The 18,516-nt window shown below is 45.9% G+C and overlaps 1 protein-coding gene across 1 annotated transcript in view; it reads right to left on the reverse strand.

Moving 5' to 3' along the window:
* Window positions 1–18,516, reverse strand: part of ENTREP2 (endosomal transmembrane epsin interactor 2) — a 317,089-nt gene that overhangs the window by 61,555 nt on the left and 237,018 nt on the right. The window contains exon 4 of the mRNA XM_017867687.1: window positions 14,730–14,864. Coding sequence (XP_017723176.1) covers window positions 14,730–14,864 — 135 coding nt within the window. The remainder of the gene's footprint in view (window positions 1–14,729; window positions 14,865–18,516) is intronic.

The following is an 18,516-nucleotide window of genomic DNA, read 5'->3' on the forward strand; positions in this document are numbered from 1 at the left end:
TTTTTTGAGATGGAGTCTCGCTGTCGCCCAGGCTGGAGTGCAGTGGCGCGATCTTGGCTCACTGCAAACTCCACCTCCGAGGTTCACGCCATTCTCCTGTCTCAGCCTCCCGAGTAGCTGGGACTACAGGCGCCCGCCCCACGTCCGGCTAATTTTTTGTATTTTAGTAGAGACGGAGTTTCACCGTGTTAGCCAGGATGGCCTTGATCTCCTGACCTCGTGATCCACCCGCCTCAGCCTTCCAAAGTGCTGGGATTACAGGTGTGAGCCACCATGCCTGGCCCAAACATTATTTTTAATTATTAAACTCTTTCCTTTAAAATCGGGAACAGGACAAGGATGGCTACTGGCTCCACTTCCATCCCACTGTGTTGAAAGTCCTAACTAGTGCAGGAAGACGGGAAAAATTATGAATCAACGTAAAGACCGGAAAAGAAGAAACGAAACTGTCATTATTTCCAGACGACGGAACTCACTAAATAAAAAATCCTGAACAATCTACAGGCAAACTGTTAGAGCACAAAAGTTTTAAAGTAAAAAAAGTTTAAACTCCCTACTTTTCCAATAACAACAAAATGATATGACACCTAGGAATATATTTAACATAAGATGATCAAGACCGTATATTAAAATGGTAACATTTTATTGAAAACAGAAGGCTAAATAAATGAAAAGATGTACCAAAAATGATAACTCTCCCCAAATTAACCTAAAAATACAATACGGTTACAATGATGGTGTGTGTGTATACATGAGAAAAAAGAGAGAGAGAGAGAGAGACAGAAGGAAGAGAGAAGACAGGTCTCTCCCATCTCTCTTGGAGGACTCAGAATGGCCAAGACAGTTCTAAAAAGGGGAAGAGTGGGGATTTACCTATTAACTACAAGACAAATACAGAACCAGTATTTCCCATAATGTGGTAATAAGAGACATAAGCCATAGACTAATTTAAAAAAAAGAGCCCTCAGAAATAGACATCTTCAAATACAGAAACACAGATTGGTGCTGTAATAATTGATGACTATCCATACACACAAAAAATACAACTAGATCCATATCTCACAACACACACAAAATTAAACCCCAGAGGGGTTACTGAGCTCAGTGTGAGAGGCAAGGTTTTAAAACTTCCTTAAAAATACAGAACATGTTTATCACCTGGGGATGGAAAAACAGTTCTTAAAATGCAACACTAAAAGGACACATCCCGGAAATGAATTTGCCTGCATTAAAACTGAAAAGTTCTCTATGACAAACGATGACCAAAACAACTTCAAGTGACGGGTCACTGATCCTGAGAAGATTTTTATGACAAAGGGAAATGTCTGAAGAGCAAATAACTCAGCAGGAAAAGAAAACAGCAGGCAGTTAACAGATCCAAACCAACAGCCATCAGTCACACAGAAAGCCTGAGGATATTGAGAAGCAAAGCTGCCTCTTCCACCGGCCAGGAGAGTGGCGGTCCCTGCCACCGCTGTGGAGTGTGGTGACTAAAGTCCTGCAGATCCACTTCCCCTGGAGGCCGGCACGTCTGCAGGCTGGAGAAAATGCAGCAGGTGCACACACGCTGCAGAGTGCACGTCACTCCGCGTTCTGGCTCTGTTAGAATAATGAGAAACTGGGAACAACTCAGTGTCCACGAACAGGAGATGGAGAAGCCACCTGTGGAATACTCACTCAAGGCAAGATCACGCAGAAGAAATGAAGATGACTAAGGCAACCCTTATCTATATGGATCAATATCACAAACCTGATGGGGGTGAGAATAGAAACTGGCTTATGGTACCAAATGCGTCAAGTTTGATATAAAGTTTCAGTGAAGCAGACAACTCTGCAGAGGAATGCAAAACTCCCTGAGGCCTCAGGGTAGTGGCTGCTTCTGGACAATCTCTAATTTCAGACACAGGGAGGGAAAGCCGTGGCAGTGGAGGGGACTCAGTTGGGTCTGGAACAATGTATGATAATATATTTCTTATTTAAAGAAAAAGAGTAGAAGTAAATATTGTAAACATAGTGAGACTGAATAAATCTGGAAGGTATTATAGTATTCTCATACTTTTCTGCATGTTGAACTAGCTAATAACTTTTTTTTTTTTTTTTTTTTGAGACAGAGTCTTGTTCTGTTGCCCAGGCTGGAGCGCAGTGGCATCATCTTGGCTTACTGCAGCCTCGACCTCTCAGGCTCAAGTGATCCGCCTGCCTCAGCCTCCCAAGTAGCTGGAACTACAGCCACGCACCACCACATCCAGCTAATTTTTGTATTTTCAGTAGACACGGGGTTTTGCCATGCTGACCAGGCTGGTCTGAAACTCCTGAGCTCAAGCGATCCACCAAAGTGCTCAGATTACAGGTGTGGACCACCGCACCCAGCCACTGACAACTTTAAGGGTGCAGTGCTCAGCTTTCAGATGTGCCAGGAGATGCACAGAACAAGGACCTGCTGAGGGCACTGATGGTCATTTGCAGGGAAATGACCCATTGGCTGTCCCCTGCTCTGCTGCAATTCTTCAGACACCACCTAGTCTCTGTCTCCTACAAAGCGGATCAAGTAGGAAGTGGAGGAAGCAACGGATCTGGCATTAAAGAAGGAAATCTGGATCTACCACAAGTTATGAGTCTGCAGCTCAGTCCTGCACGTCCTGGGGCCTCTGTTTTCCCATCTCCTCATGGAAATCATGAAGTCCACCTCATGGACTTCACTGCGGCCGGAATGGTGGTGGAGAAAACAGTTCAATGGACTTAAAAGGGTTGCATAAACCAGTTCCCAAAGGTTGCCTCTGCAGAGAAACCAGCCTGGGACCAGCACAAAATAATACTAGTAGGTTTTATTTCTCCCATGGACGCTCTGCTCCTTTGTCCAGTGCGCTGTCCTGTGGCCCCTCTCACTTTGGGGGCCATGGGACATGGAGCCTACCTGGAGATCAGAGATTATTTTTAAAGCATTTAGTTATTTCAGGACCGTAAATGAATATCAGAATGAGAGAGACGAGAAGGCAGTATCGAACGGTATGAGACCATGGGTGTGGTGGTGCGTGGCCGTAGTTCCAGCTACTTAGGAGGCTGAGGCAGGAGGATCACTTGAGCCTGAGAGGTCGAGACTGCATGCGGTAAGCCAAGATGATGCCACTGCACTCCAGCCTGGGCAACAGAACAAGACTCTGTCTCAAAAAAAAAAAAAAAGAAAGAAAGAAAGCTATTAGCTAGTTTGACATACAGAAAAGTATGAGAATAATATAATACCTTTCAGATATTGTCCCAGCATGTTGAGCAGGCTGGTCTTGAACTCCCGACCTCAGAATATCAAATCGCTCAGAACAATTTTGCCCCGCTCCCCTGTGATTACAGGATTCCCTCCTCAGGTTCCTGGAACCAGTGCCTATCAGTGTCAGAACCACACCCAATGCCCTCCACACATCTCTGAATTCATGCATTACTCCAGTTCCATCTTTCCTGTCTCTGCTTTTGACCTTTCGTCTTCCCCTACTCACTTACCTGTCACGAGAACTTCCAACAGCCTCACTGAGGTAAAACTGGCACACAATGAAGGGCACCTATTTGAAGCAGGAGTCTGATGAGTTTTCACACAGTACACATTCGGTGCTTTCATTTGCCCTGCCGCCATTTTTAGGTATTCTTTTCTGTAGCCCCTTTGTCCCATGGCCCCTTTATTTTTATTTATTTAGAGACAGAGTCTCGCTCTGTCCCCCAGGCTGGAGTGCAGTGGTATGATCTCAGCTCATTGCAACCTCTGCCTCCCGGGTTCAAGCGATCCTCTTGCCTCAGCCTCCCGAGTAGCTGGGATTACAGGCCCATGCCACCACGCCTGGCTAATTTTTGTATTTTTAGTAGAGACAGGGTTTCGCCGTGTTGGCCAGGTTGGTCTCAAACTCCTCACCTCAGGTGATCTGTCCACCTTGGCCTCCCAAAATGCTGGGATTACAGGTGTGAGCCATCATGCCTGGTCCCATGGTCGCTTTATTCTTGAGCATCTCATATGGTTCAATATTGCCTTCTCCTCTCTCTCATTCTGATACTCATTTAGAGCCCTGAAATTACCAGACTTTTTAAAAATAACCTCTGATCTCCAGGTAGGCTCCGTGCTGTCCTCTCCTGTTTGTTTACTCATCCATCGGCAGCACTTTCTCCAGTCTGGTGTTTGGCGCCGGAATGGGGCAGTGGAGCTCCTCCTGTGTTTTCTGTTTGGACACTAGAGTGACTAGGGTACTTTAGAGTATGAAAATGGGTCTACTAATATCTATGCTGGACCATCCCGGACCATCTGGTTTGTGCTAACCCTAAACAGAACCCTCTCCTGAGATCCTGAAACCCAGCCTGCGCTGGCATGGCAGAGACCCCACAGCTGGAAGGAAAGAGGGACTATCTCTCTGTAGTTCCTTTATCTGAACGTGCCCCAAACTGTGGGTCCCTGCATTGGGGGGAGGAGGGAGACCACCTGTGTGGCACAGCCATCTGAGTCCCAGAGTCTCCCAAGAAGCTGCCCTAAATCCTGCCACATCACAGCTGTGCCTCCCTTAAAAACTCCGAAGGCAGTGCCTCCCTTAGCGGTGGCTCCAGAATTTCAAATCAGCAGAGGCTATGGGACTGCAGTCTGGAAGGACTGAACGGAGGGGTTCAGAGAGCTTCTGGGTCAGCAAACACATCCCCGTGCCAGGAAGGAGGCGCACACTAGCTCCTCGGGGACAGGGGCTCTTGTGCTCGGGACCCCCCTGACGTCCCAACTTGCATATCTCCACCTGGCTGTGCACCTGCATCCTGCCTCCTATCCTTTATCATCAACAAGGGCATGGAAGTAAAGCCTTTCCCTGGGTTCTGTGAGTCACTGTAGCAATTCAATCAAATCCAAGTAGGAGGTTGTGGAAGCCCCAGTTTATACCAGAAGTACAGGCCAGAAGTACAGGTCACAACCTGGGGCTTGTGATTGGCATGAGAAGTGAGTGTGGTCTTGTGGGGCCGAGCCCTTAACCTGTGGGATCCGACGCTGTCTCCAGGTAAAGAGCGTCAAAATTGAGTTGAACTGAGCATACCCAGTGGGTGTCTGCTGGAGAATGGTTTGGTGTGTGGGGGAAATGAATACAGCTGGTGTCAGAAGTCTCGTGCTGAGTGGTGTGTGAGAGTAGAGCACTGGAAGTTGGAAAAGCAAGCTGAAGGAAGGGAGGCCATGGCCTGAGGGCTGCGATCCTGGAGGTGGCACACAGTTCAAGGAAACCACCAGGTCAGGTGGTTGGGGGTAAGAGCGTGAGATGCTAGGGCTCTGCATGGACCACCTCCCTAGAAAGCCACGTATCTTCCCTGGAAAGAGAGGGGGACTTGGAGGAGAAACCATCTGGGGTGGACGAAGGCAAGGGCCTGGCTCCACAGAAAGCACCCTTCCCCGAGCAGTGAACAGCCCCTCCTAGGCCTGCCCTCTCCACACGTGGGCTTTCACTTTGCCGACTGCAAGGGGAGGGGAGGCATGGTGCACCTGCAGCCTGTGAGCCGGGCCTGGCGGAGCTGGGAACGCTGACAGACAGTCCTAAGAGGCGGACCACACAGGCTGTCCCTGCGGCTCTGCCCACCAGCCTCTCTAAGACTGGGAGAGAATGAGACTGCTATCGATATATCACTCTTAGCTCAACATCTGAAAACCTGGGACCTGGCTTTAACTTAGCAGGTACAGGCAAGTCCCAGCCCCCTTTGGTGGGATCACTGCTCCCCACGACTCTTTCAGAGAGTGCTGCCACACTGACGCTGCATGGCCTTGTGAGCGTGGACATCCAGCCAGACTCCGCATCTCAACCACACGGGGGAACGCAGATACCATTCGGATACGCAGGCTGGAGGCAGGCTTTCAGTGACGCCGGACACCAGGGACACGGTGGAAACATGTCCCACATCAGGAGGGAGCAGCTTTGCCTCGGCTGAGTTGGGTTCAAAGGTCAGCCGAGCCTGGTACTTCTAGGTGCTCCCTTAAATGGGCCCATGGTTGCCAGCGTAACTGGGAGAGCAGATATTTGACACCCTTCTCATCTCTGACCACATCACCCTCGACCCCAGGAACCTACCACTGCCCCCTTAGAAACCTAGGAGAGGGGAAAGCTGCATTAAGATGTGGTGCACTTGTCATGCCCTGTAGTGTCCATTTCTGAGAGTGGAAAGGTTGCTTCTAGCAGTGGTATGCATGTGAGTGTATGCGGGGGGTGTGGGGTATGTGTGCATGTGTGTGGTGTGTGTGTGGGGGGGTATGTGGTGTGTGTGGGGTATGTAGTGTGCGGGATATGTATGTGGTGTGTGTGGTGTATGTGGGGGGGTATGTGTGTGGGGTATGTGTGTGCGTGTGTATTGTGTGTCGTTGTGGTCGGGTGTATGTAAGGTGTATGGGGGTATGTAGTGTGTGTAGGGTATGGTGTGCATGTGTGGTGTGTGTGTTGGGTATTTGTGTTGTGCATGTGTGTGGTATGTGTGTGGGGACATGTGTGCATGTGTGTGGTGTTGTGTGGTTAGTTACTCGTGTGCACTGTGTGCTGGTGTGTGGGGTATGTGTGCATTGTGTGTGGTGTGTGTGGAGTATGTGTGCATGTGTGTGGTGTGGTTGTGGGGTATGTGTGCATGTGTGTGGTGTGTGTGGGGTATGTTGCATGTGTGTGGTGTGGTGGGGTATGTGTGCATGTGTGTGGTGTGTGGTGGGGTATGTGATGTGTGTGTGTGTGGCATATGTGCTGCATGTGTGTGGTGTGTGGGGGGTAGCATGTGTGGTGTGTGTGGGTAATGTAGTGTGTGGGGTAATTGTGTGTAGTGTATGGTGGGGGTATGTGTGTGGGGCATGGTTGATGTGCATTGTTGGTGTGCTGTGGGTATGTGTGAGCATGTGTGTTGGTGTGTGTGGTGTATCGTGGTGTGTGGCATATGTGTGCATATGTTGTGGGTGATGTGTGGGGGTAGCGTGTGGTGGTGGGTATGTAATGTGTGTTATAGTGTGTTGGTGTGGTGTGGTGTATATGTGGGGGGGTATGTGTGTGGGGTATGTGTGTGCATATGTGTGGTGTTGGGGGGGGGATTATGAGTAGTGTGTGTGGGGTATAGTGTTGCATTGTGTGATGTGTGGCATAAATTGATCGCAATATTCATTTATTCTCAAAATCATTTTTATTTCTTTTACATCGGTAGACTTACTCAAGATTTAAAAGATGGAATTATGTTTTGCAGGTCCTTCTAAGGTTTATTTTAGGAAATTTCTGGCCTTTTTTTTTTTTTTTTTTTTTTTTAAGCTTTCTATAGAGACACAAGATACGAACGGTCAGCATAAACTCAATAACTGATTGAATTTTCTTGGGACGCTTTTATCTCCTTGTCCATTGATAAGGTTTCTCTGGGTAAATCTGGTTGTATTGTTGGCTCAGTAAATGAAACCAGTGTAGCATGAAAGAGGAAGAATAAGATACTTTTTTTTTTTTTTTTTTTTTTTTTTTTGAGATGGAGTCTCGTCTCTGTGGTCCAGGCTGGAGTGCAGTGGCTGGATCTCAGCTCACTGCAAGCTCCGCCTCCCGGGTTTACGCCATTCTCCTGCCTCAGCCTCCCGAGTAGCTGGGACTACAGGCGCCCACCACCTCGCCTGGCTAGTTTTTTGTATTTTTTTAGTAGAGACAGGGTTTCACCATGTTAGCCAGGATGGTCTCGATCTCCTGACCTCGTGATCCGCCCGTCTCGGCCTCCCAAAGTGCTGGGATTACAGGCTTGAGTCACCGCGCCTGGCCAAGAATAAGATCTTTAACTCCGATTTGAATTAGGTCGCTATGATAAAACCATAAGGACATTGTTGAATATAGCAACGCATTCAAGGTGGCTAGATGCAGTGTCAGCATGTTATGAAGCACATTTCACCAGTTAACAGTTCTGATTTTTGTGACTTAAAAAAATTCTGTGAATACCGTTCCAAAAATATGTCACCGTCTTGTGCTGGGTTTGACTTGGCAAAAATGGCCATCAATCTACCTAAGCATCTTTTCATTGTTTAAGCATATTTATTCTGTCACCGTTTGTTACAGAAGCCGAGACACTGTTTGAGCGGGAACGGGGTCTGTAGAAGCCGAGACACTGTTTGAGCGGGAACGGGGTCTGTAGAAGCCGAGACACTGTTTGAGCGGGAACGGGGTCTGTAGAAGCCGAGACACTGTTTGAGCAGGAACGGGGGTCTGTAGCCTCGCTTTTTCAGTAGCACTTGTCCACCACTGTCAAAGGCTTTCAAAAAGCAGATACTGAAATCCTAATCTTTAGACCCTATTTCCTGACTATTCATAATGAGATGCCCAGAGGCAGGCCCTGTCATCAGGGAGGAGGGACATGGGTCCAGGAGCGCTGAGACCCTCGGAGGCGCCCTGCCCTCCACCAGGACCTGCTCAGGGACCCATGAGGAGCCACCTGCCTCCCTCGGGGCTGCAGCCTTCACACCGCACCATTGGTGAGTGGATACCACGATGCACCCTCCCTCTGGCTCTACAGTTCTGTGAATTCCTGTGCGCTGTGGTGGGGTTCCAGGTTCCCTGTGTGCCCTCTGCCCTGCTCTTCGCTCACCCCCGGAAGGAGGTAAGAAACCATCAATATCCTCAAGAGAGAGGCTTGTTGGCCCCCAGGGGTGCTCTGCTAAAAAAACAAAAACAAACAAACAAACAAAAAAAACAGAGAATCCAGGAGCAGGGCCAGTCAGGAAGGGCAGAACAGAGATCAAGGAGTTTCGGTGCCTCCAAACCAACAAAACCAACAAAAGACAATCCAAGGGATGAGCAATATCGGCATGCGCTTCTGGATGCCAAATTTACTCCTCCCTGGCCATGAAGAAAGCTGGTTTCTGCTTTTTTCCCTGAGGATGGGTTGTGCCTGTATAGCCTTCCAGGTATGGGAGGGGAGGAAGGAGGGAGGGTGGCCTGACAGGGAGCAAGCAGTTGGATAAATCTCATTAAGTCAGTATCAGTTAATTCAAACACAACTAAAATCAAAGTGCTTTGATTCCCAAGCCAATTATACAGGATTTCCCCCACATAAATTGAGTTCATTACATACTAAGTATAGATAATCCATAATTTAATATGGAAAATTCAGACACAGAGTGTTACTAATCAGATACACAGAGCCTCAAATTAGACTATGGAAAAGATCAATGGACCTGCTTTAATTGCCAACCAAAAAGGAGCAAGCAAAAGGGCAACTAATCAAAGGAACATTCTCCTTTGCTCCTTCTTTAGCTAAGCGTCGAGAACATTTTGCAGGTGATAGGAAGGGGCTCTCACGGACATCTGTGCAAAAGAGTAGAGCAGCCTCTTCCCAGAGTGGCTCCATTTCCAGTGGCCCTGATTTGTTTGGCTGCCCAAGAGTTTTAATAAAGCAACACCGGGTCCCTGCAGAAGATCCTTTCACTGCAGTGAAAGTCATCAGGCACAGCTTGGCTTGGATGACTTTTCAAGAGTAAGGATTATATTAAAAATGCACCACTAATTATGAGAAAACTAGATAATGTGGCACATGACTCTCAAAGGAAGAAGTATCTATAATTATGGGAAGGAAGTACAAAATCTTAATTATGCTGACTATTTAAATAGAGCATAATGCTTGAGATAGAATTTAAGGGTTAGGAATCTGCCTGAGTGCTTTGAAGTATCCATAAACTTCAGAAAAGGGATCTGAAAAAGATCTAAAATACACTGAAAAATTCACTGTAATTAACTAGCGAGAGACATCCATGGGTGCAACCCGTAACCAAGGAGAGAAGAAGGCTGCTGCAATCTCAGAGATAAAAGCAAAGACACAAGGCTCATGGGAAAAAAAGATAAAGACAGAAGGAGCTGAGGAGGGAGTTGCCAAGACTCAAGATCACAGTGCAAGCAGAGGAAAAAGGTAATGCCTGCTGCAGAAAACAGCTAGGAAGAGAAGCTTTACAAAAACCCAACAGGGATAGGGGCAGTGGCTCATGCCCATAATCCCAGCACTTTGGGAGTTCAAGGCAGGAGGATCACATGAGCCCAGGAGTTCAACACCAGCCTGGGCCAGTGAGACCCTGTCTCTACAAACAATAAAAAAATTAGCTGGGCATGGTGGCATATGCCTACAGTCCCAGCTACTTGGGAGGCTAAGGTGAGAAGATCTCTTAAGTCTGGGAGGCTGAGGCTGCAGTGAGCCATGATTATGCCACTGCACTTAACCTGGGCAAAAGACTGAGACCCTGTCTCAAAAGAGTTTGTTAGTCATTCATGCTACATTTCCAGTGTGGGTAAGGTGCAGGGGGCTCTGCTCACTGTAGTGATCCAGGCTAATGGCGCTGCCACCACCTTTTCTCTGCCAATTACTGTGCCACTGGGAAAGAGAGCTCTGGAAGACCTCACACCACATTTAAACACTCTGACTTGAAAATGGTACATATAAGTTTTGCTTACATGGCCCCCAGCAACCACGAGGGGACAGGGAAGTACAATCTTACCATGTAAAAGGAAATTGGAGAGCTAGACATATTTTAAAACAGCATTAATGACCATCACATACCTAAAGGAGAGAAAGCATTTGGCTGACTTTAAGATTTTTCCCTGTATAGATATTCAATGCAAAAGAGAATAACGTATCTAAAACCCCTAAGCGGGAAAAAGTTTCCTGAAGAATTCTGCACCCAGGGGGAACAATGATGTAGAACATGATTCCAGATTCTGCTGAGGATAGAGAAAGCTGGAAAGAACATTGCCCCACTGTTACAACAACAAGAAGACATTGGGTTCTGCACATTTCCAGCTTAAGTTGAACCCATCAGACAGCTGAGGTCACAGGGCAGCAAATTCTAAGGAAAAGACAGAGTCTCCAAGGAGAGACATGAGCCCTCACCTAGGGTGGATGCAGTCAGCCACCACCAGCTCCAGTGGAAAAGGTAGGCAAGATGCAAGATCACCGAGCTAAGGTAGCAGAGAGATGGTAGCAATGAGGAGGGGTCAAATGCAAATACTAGGAATGAAAAACAGGCACAGAGATGAAGAACGCCTTTGATAGACCGGGTCAGCAGTGGACTGGAAACAGTAGAGGAAAAAATGACCAAGTGGGATTTATCTTGGGAATGCAAGGCTGACTTACCACTCAAAAGTCAATGTTATTCACCATTTGAGTGGACTCAAGAAGATAATGTACAGGAACATCGAAGCAGATGCAGTAAAAGACTGATAAAATTCAATGGCCATTAGTGGTAAAAACAAAAAACAAAAAACCACTCACAGCAAACTAAGATTAGGAGGGCACTTCTACAACCTGATAATAAACATGTACGAAAAACTTAGAGCTAACATTATACTTAATCCCTAAAAGCAGGAACAAGACAAGGACATCTGTTCTCACCACATCTATTTAACACTGTACAGGGCAGTCTAGTCAGTGCAATAAAACAGGGAAAAGAAGTAAGAGGCATCCGGATTGCAATGTGTGCTGGTTTGTTTTAGGTGTCAACTTGACTGGATGAAGGATACTCGAGAACTAGCAAAGCATTATTTCTGGGTGTGTCTGTGAGGGTGTTTCCAGAGGAGATTGGTGTGTGAGTCTGTGGACTGAGTGGGGAAGACCCACCCTCAATGCTGGGGGGCACCATCTGATCGGCGGGGGGCCTGGAGAGAACAAAAAGGCAGAGGAAAAGTGAATTATTTTCTTTTTCTCTTCTGGAGCTGAGCCACCCTGTCCTGCCCTTGGATATCAGAACTCCAGGCTCTCTGGCCTTTGGACCCTGGGACTCACACTGGCGCGACCCCTCCCCCCGGGTTCTTGGCCTTGGACTGAGAGTTCCACCATTGGTTTCCCTGGTTCTGAGGCCTTTGGACTTAGACTGAGCCAAACCCCCAGCTTTCCAGGGTCTCCAGCTTGCAGATGGACTGTCACAGGACTTCTTAGTCTCCATGGTTATGTGAGCAATTCTTTCAATAAATTCCCTCTCACCTATCCACATCTGTCCTATTGGCTCTGTTTGTCTGGAGAATGGAAGATGTAAAACTGCCTCTCTTTGCATAGCACATGACTGTCTACATAAGAAAATCCAAAGAATCTGCAAAACAGCTACCAGAACTAAGTGAGTTTAGCAAGACCACAGGATACAAGATTGGTAACAAAAATCAAATTTCTATACGCTAGCAGTGAATAAGAGACCATTAAAAAATACCATTAGGATAGCACCCATAAATGTGGAGTACTTTAAGCATAAGTATTACAAAATATGTTAAGATCTATATACTGAAATTTACACAAGGCTGATGAAGAAAAGATACACTGGAGAAATGAAGTATGACTTAAATAAATGAAGAACTATATCATGAATACGTCCAGTCTCTTCAAAGTGATGTGTGGATTCCATGCAATCTCAATTAAAATCCCAGCAGGATTCCAGTAGAAAATGAATAAGCGGATTCTAAAATTTATATGGAATTACAAAGGAAATGATAGCCAAGACAATTTTGAAAAGCAACAAAGTTGGACGACAGCAATAAACAGATACTCACTTCCAATAGTCCCTGGTCCTCTTGATCTCAGATGAAAGTCATTCCCTGCCAAGGCCATTGCTCCTTGCACAGGTCCTCAGGTAGGGGACAGGGGCAGGCTGTCTCTTCACTTACCACCTAAGCCACTGCTGCCACTTCCAGACCGTTGGCCTCGCACCTTGATCACAACTCCTGCCTCCTTTGAGCCTCCTGCCACCAGTTTTGATAGTTCCTACCTCTAGGTAGGCTTTGTACATAAATTCATTAAGGAGTTTAAAATGGTGTGGTTTTTCTTTTGCTATCAACTCTTACCAGTGTCCCGGGCAATTTGAATACCCATGGGGATGTGCCATGCATTCAGCTAGGCTCCCAGCCTTCCCTGGAACTTCTTGACTTCAGTGGCCTTTACTCCACGCCGTTTTTGCCACCTCATACCAAGGGCTTTTCTCACCAATGTACCAGAACAGTGAATAAGAGTGAGACTGCAATGTCACCAGCTCCCACTAGACCTGAGACTGCATTCTTAGAGACAGTGTTGCTTTTTTACCAGCATTACCTTTCAAGTCGCAGTCACCACTACAGGGGCTGGAGAGTCATGAAAACTGGGTCCTACGTCCCATGAGTGAAGGCCTTCAAGGGGAATGCCAGGACCTTAGAGGAGCAGACTGAACACCCCGACCAGCCAGCTGAGGACCGGGAGGTAACATGAGGCCCAAATGCATCTTCATACTCAAGAAGATATCTCCAGGTTGAAGAAGAGACTTAGCAGTTGTCAGAATGAGATCGCAGAGTGAGCAATGGCTGCCCGTGTCCCCTTCCAGGAGGGCTGTGAAAGGCCACAGCAGACCTCAGGCACTGACCCAGGCAGGCCCCAGGATGCAGTGAGGTAGAAATGTGGGCGCAGGTAATGTGGGCATCATGAAATACCTGGTCCCGTGATGGGATGGGCTCTGGAGTGCTGCAGTTCTGGTTTCCTCCAACCCTGCTGCATCTGTCACTCTGGTGAGCTGCTGGGACCACTCACCTTGGACCATTCCTCCATGCAAACATGGCAGGTGCTGTGAGCCAGGTGCAGTCCTACCACAGAGAGGAGCTGCATCCTCTCTCTCCGTACATCTTTGTTTGTCTACCAGCTGGTGACCACCCATGGAAGACTAATCACAGGCACTCAAGGTCAACGCTTTCCTCGTCTCCCCACATCCAAGGTGGCTCTCTGCAGTTTCCCATCCCTTGCATACTGCGTTCCCTACACACATGCTAGAACCCCCTCCATACTGCAAACACAATTTTACCACCAACTGAGAGTTCCTTGGACTGTGCCACATATTTTTATACTTATTTATCCTTTTTTTTTTTTTGAGACAAAGTCTTGTTCTGTCACCAGGCTGGAGTGCAGTGGCTCAATCTCGGCTCACTGCAACCTCTGCCTCCCAAGTTCAAATGATTCTCCTGCCTCAGCCTCCCAAGTAGCTGGGGCTACAGGCGCCCGCCACCACACCTGGCTAATTTTTGTATTTTTAGTAGAGGGGGGGCGCTTCACCATGTTGGCCAGACTGGTCTCGAACTCCTGACCTCAAGTGATCCGCCCGCCTCAGCCTCCCAAAGTGCTGGGATTACAGGCGTGAGCCACTGCACCCAGCCTGTGCCACATCTTTTTAAAAAGTTTTGGCACAGTTTTATTCAGGGGAAACAGAAGAATTGGGTTCACTCTTCTTATATATTTTTAAGTAGCCAATTTTGCTTTTCAAAATAAAACACTTGGAAGAAAAAATAAAATAATATAAACAATTTTTCCAAATCACTTTTTTTAAAAGATCAGATGCTACACAAGAGAACAGACTGTACGGGAGATTGTCTGATTTTTTTTTCCTCCAAAAATCTTTTAAAAAGCAAAATAAATCCCTATTTGTTCCCTGATGGTATAACAGACAAAAATGTCAGAAAAGCCGTAGAATGCCTCCCATCAGCATTTGTAAAGACCTCTTTCAATCATTTGCATCCGACTTTGCACATGTCAGAGGTAGGACAATGAAATGTTAAAAATGCAAAGCGAGATCCAGAAAGCAACACCTTCAAAATCAAAATCTGTAATCCTTTCAAATGTTCTCTGGAAAGATACTCCCTCTTGCACTGAACCTACCCCAGGAAGTTAAGAGCTGAAAGGAATCTATATGTTAACAAGGCTTCCTAAACTGTCTGTAAGGCATGGGATGAAATGCATGCACAAGCAGCGCCCAGCGGGGTCACCTTCAAGGTCAGCCTCACAGCGTTGCAGTTCTCCTGCAGCGGGTTCAGCTTCAGCGTCTCCCCGAGGTTGCTGCAGCCGGACGACTGGTGCTGCAGCTCACAGCAGACACACACCTCCACACTGTCAAACTTAATCTAGACAGAGGAACACAGACAGACCTCACCGTTAACAGGCATTCAGCCCCCGAGGGTACGCGTGAGTGACACAATTCAGAACACAGGAAAATGGCTCAGTTCAAAAGAGCCTGTTTTGGTGCGTTTAAGTAGTAAAGCAAAAACAATTTCTATTGACCCAGGCCATTAGGAGGACTTCAAATTCCTATTTAAAAAAAGCTATGTATAAAAAAGCGAAAGTACATTTGAAGAAACTTAAGCTATACATTAGAGAAAATGGCAGGTGGATTGCAAAATGAGATAAAGGTCAATAAACTGAAAATCACTCACGCTGATGTATGCACTGAGATGTGTTATCCTAGCTCTGTGCCTTGGCTCATTCTCCTTCCATAGTCAGAAATTTCCTGCCTCACTTCATGGCCTATCAAACTCCTGCTCATCCATCAAGACCCAACTCCAGTGCCACCCTCGAGGCCTTGTCTGGTTTTCCTGCCTCACTGCTACTGAAGACTGACTTTATCCAGCTACAGGTGCATCTTATCACCATAGTATTGACAACGGCAGTAAGTTGTAGGCGTTCAATAAATGTTGAATGAATAAAAATGGCTTGGAAAAAGGAAAACCATGGAAAGAAAAAACAATGCATTTCAAGTATTTTACAAAGCAGTGTTAGATGAAAACAGAGTATGAGAGTCTCAGTGAGAAGGAAGGGAACAGAGTTACCAGTGCCTAGGAGAAAAGCAGCTTAAAAAAGTCAAGTCCTAGCCAGGTGTGGTGGTATACCACCTGCATTCACAGCAACTCAGCAGGCCAGGGCAGGAGGATCGCTTGAGCCCAGGAGTTTGAGACCAGCCTGGCTAGGCAACATATTGAGACCCTGTCTCAAAAATACATAGATAAAAAATAATAAAGTCCTAGATGTAAAACTACTAAAAAAGAAGATCAGGCCAGGTGCGGTGGCTCACACCTGTAATCCCAGCAGTTTGGGAGGCTGAGGCAGCCAGATCACGAGGTCAGGAGTTCAAGACCAGTCTGATCAACACAGTGAAACCCCGTCTCTACTAAAAATACAAAAACTAGTCAGGCATGGTGGTGGGCACCTGTAATCCCAGCTACTCAGGAGGCTGAGGCAGGAGAATTGCTTGAACCCAGGAGGTGAAGGTTGCAGTAAGCTGAGATCGTGCCATTGCACTCCAGCCTGGGTGACAGAGCGAGACTACATCTCAAACAAAAAAAAAATCAGTAAAATCTATGCAATTTTATTCAAAATAACACTGAACATGAAACAAGTTATTTTCCTTAGACTAAGAAGTGCCCTACTTTCCAACAGATAATATGTTTACAGCAGCCAACTCAAAGTACAAATACTTTTCAGACAAATATTGGCCATTTATAACTGTAACAAATAATTTTTCATTGCATGAAGTATTACTGAGGCTGAGGCAATACTTATAAAACCTCCAGGTATCAATGTGTCTGCCTCTCCTAAATACTGGAGGAGGGGTAATGCAGCATCCTCAGAGCCAAGAAATGTGCTGATATTCACCGGAGGAGGTCAGCTTTCACTTTCTCCGGTTAGCTTAAGACTTAGCCCCTGCCACCCCTGCCACCCCTGCCCCATGTCAGGTGGGCTTTGTGACTGGCTTTCAGCAGTAGAATACGGGTAGAAGTGATAGCTTGCAGGTTCTGAACTTAAGACCTCAACAGGCTTCGTGTTTCTGCACCCTCTCCCTGGAACTTCCAATATACAGCAGGAAAAGAACAGGTTCCAGGGAGCTGCCAGCTCTCCAGCCCCAGGAGCAGACCCATGGAGCAAGCCCACAGAACTGTTCTGCCTATGGTACACGCACACACAGCATTACTAGGTAAGATCAAACCACGTCTTAAATAACTCAAACAAATGATACTCCCACCAATAGGGTGTGAATTCAGGCTAATCCACGTGCTCACCAATGCTTGCTAATGTTGGCCTTAAGACATTTCTGTCCATGCAGCAGCTAATATAATAGCTAATAATATAGCTAATAATAATAGTAGCTGATATAATAGCTAATAACATAATGCAGTAGCTAATCGAATTTGGGGGTGGGCGGGTTTGTTTTCACGTTTGCTCATTTTCCTAACCATTCACATTGCGAAACCCTAACACACATACAAAAAAGTGCACAAAGCAAACAGATTCAGTTCAATGACTTATCATTAACCAAGCGCCCATGGGCCCGTGGCCATGTTCCTAGAAGGCCTTCCAGGCCTCATTCCCTATCAGTCCTCCCCCTCGCTGCTCACCACATTCCTTGCTTTTTAAATAATCACTTCTAGGCTTCCACCTCGATACATTTACCACTATAGTTTAGTTTCACCTGGTCTTCTAACTTGATATAAACAGAATCATACAATATTTTTAGTATTTGGCTTCTTTCATTCAAAATTATAAGATTCATCTACCTTACTGCATATAAATATAGTTGATCGTGTTCACTGTTGTATATACTACATTGCGTGAATATGCTGCCATTTATATATCTATTCTCTTGCCAATGGACATTTGGATTGCTGCTAATTTTTTTTGCAGTAAGATTAATGCTGCTTTGATATTCTGTACGGTCTGCTGGCACATACATCTGCATATTTCTTTTGGGTACAAAATACCTACTAATCAGAGCTGCTGGGTCCCTGGGAATTTGCAGCTTTAGCAGAGAATACAAAGTCACTTTCCAAAGTGGCTGTTTCCATTTACGCACTCACCAGCACCGTTCGAGGGTTCCCATGACTCCACATCCTGGCTTGGGCTTGTTTTAGTCTTTTTAATTTTAGCCAAGAAAGTACCGGAAGAGGTACTTCCTCCCTGAAATGAGGGAGTAAGCCAAGGAAAAAAGAGAAGATGGGATCTAACACAGAAAAGAGAAAGAGGAAGTTCTAAGAAAATGGGAAAAGGATGTCCTCGCATGGTAAATACATAGACCGCCTATAGGCTGACTTGTCCAGACTGAAGCAGGAAACAGAGGCTCAATGGAAACGTCTCTAAGAAAATGAAGCTGACAGAAAGCTTGATGGGTAGGATTGTATTCAGAGGAGATTTTCAGTTCTCCTGGGAAGTTTGAGAGTAAATTAGAACAGAGACACTACACAAATAATAAAATAAAACAATTTTAACTCAGCATAAAAGGCAAATCATATATAGTCCATGGTTTTGTTACGTATGTGGCTTGTAAATATTTTCTCACGGTCTACAGTTAATCTTTTTATCCTCTCAAAAGGATCATTCATAGAGTAAAATGTTAAATTTTGATGAAGTCCAATTCATGTATTTTTGCTCCTACACTTTTGGTGTTGATCTAAGAACTCTGCCTAGCCCTAGATCTTTCTCCTATGTTTTTTCTAAATGTTTTATAATTTTAATTTTACATTTGATTACATGACCCATTTTCAGTCACTTTTAGTGTAAGATATGAGACTTGGGATGAGGTTGATTATTTTTGCCTATAGATGTCCAATTGTTCCAACATTTGTTGAAAAAGCTAGCTTTTCTTCGCTGAATTCCTTTTGACTTTTGTCAAAAATTAGTCGGGCATGTTTGTGTATCTATATCTGGATTCTCTCTTTATTCCATTGATCTATCTTTCCACCAATCACCAAGTCCTGATTATTGTGGCTTTAATTTTTTTTTTTTTTT

Source organism: Rhinopithecus bieti, unplaced genomic scaffold (genome assembly GCF_001698545.2).
Source record: "Rhinopithecus bieti isolate Rb0 unplaced genomic scaffold, ASM169854v2 scaffold_4180, whole genome shotgun sequence".
NCBI lineage: Eukaryota > Metazoa > Chordata > Mammalia > Primates > Cercopithecidae > Rhinopithecus > Rhinopithecus bieti.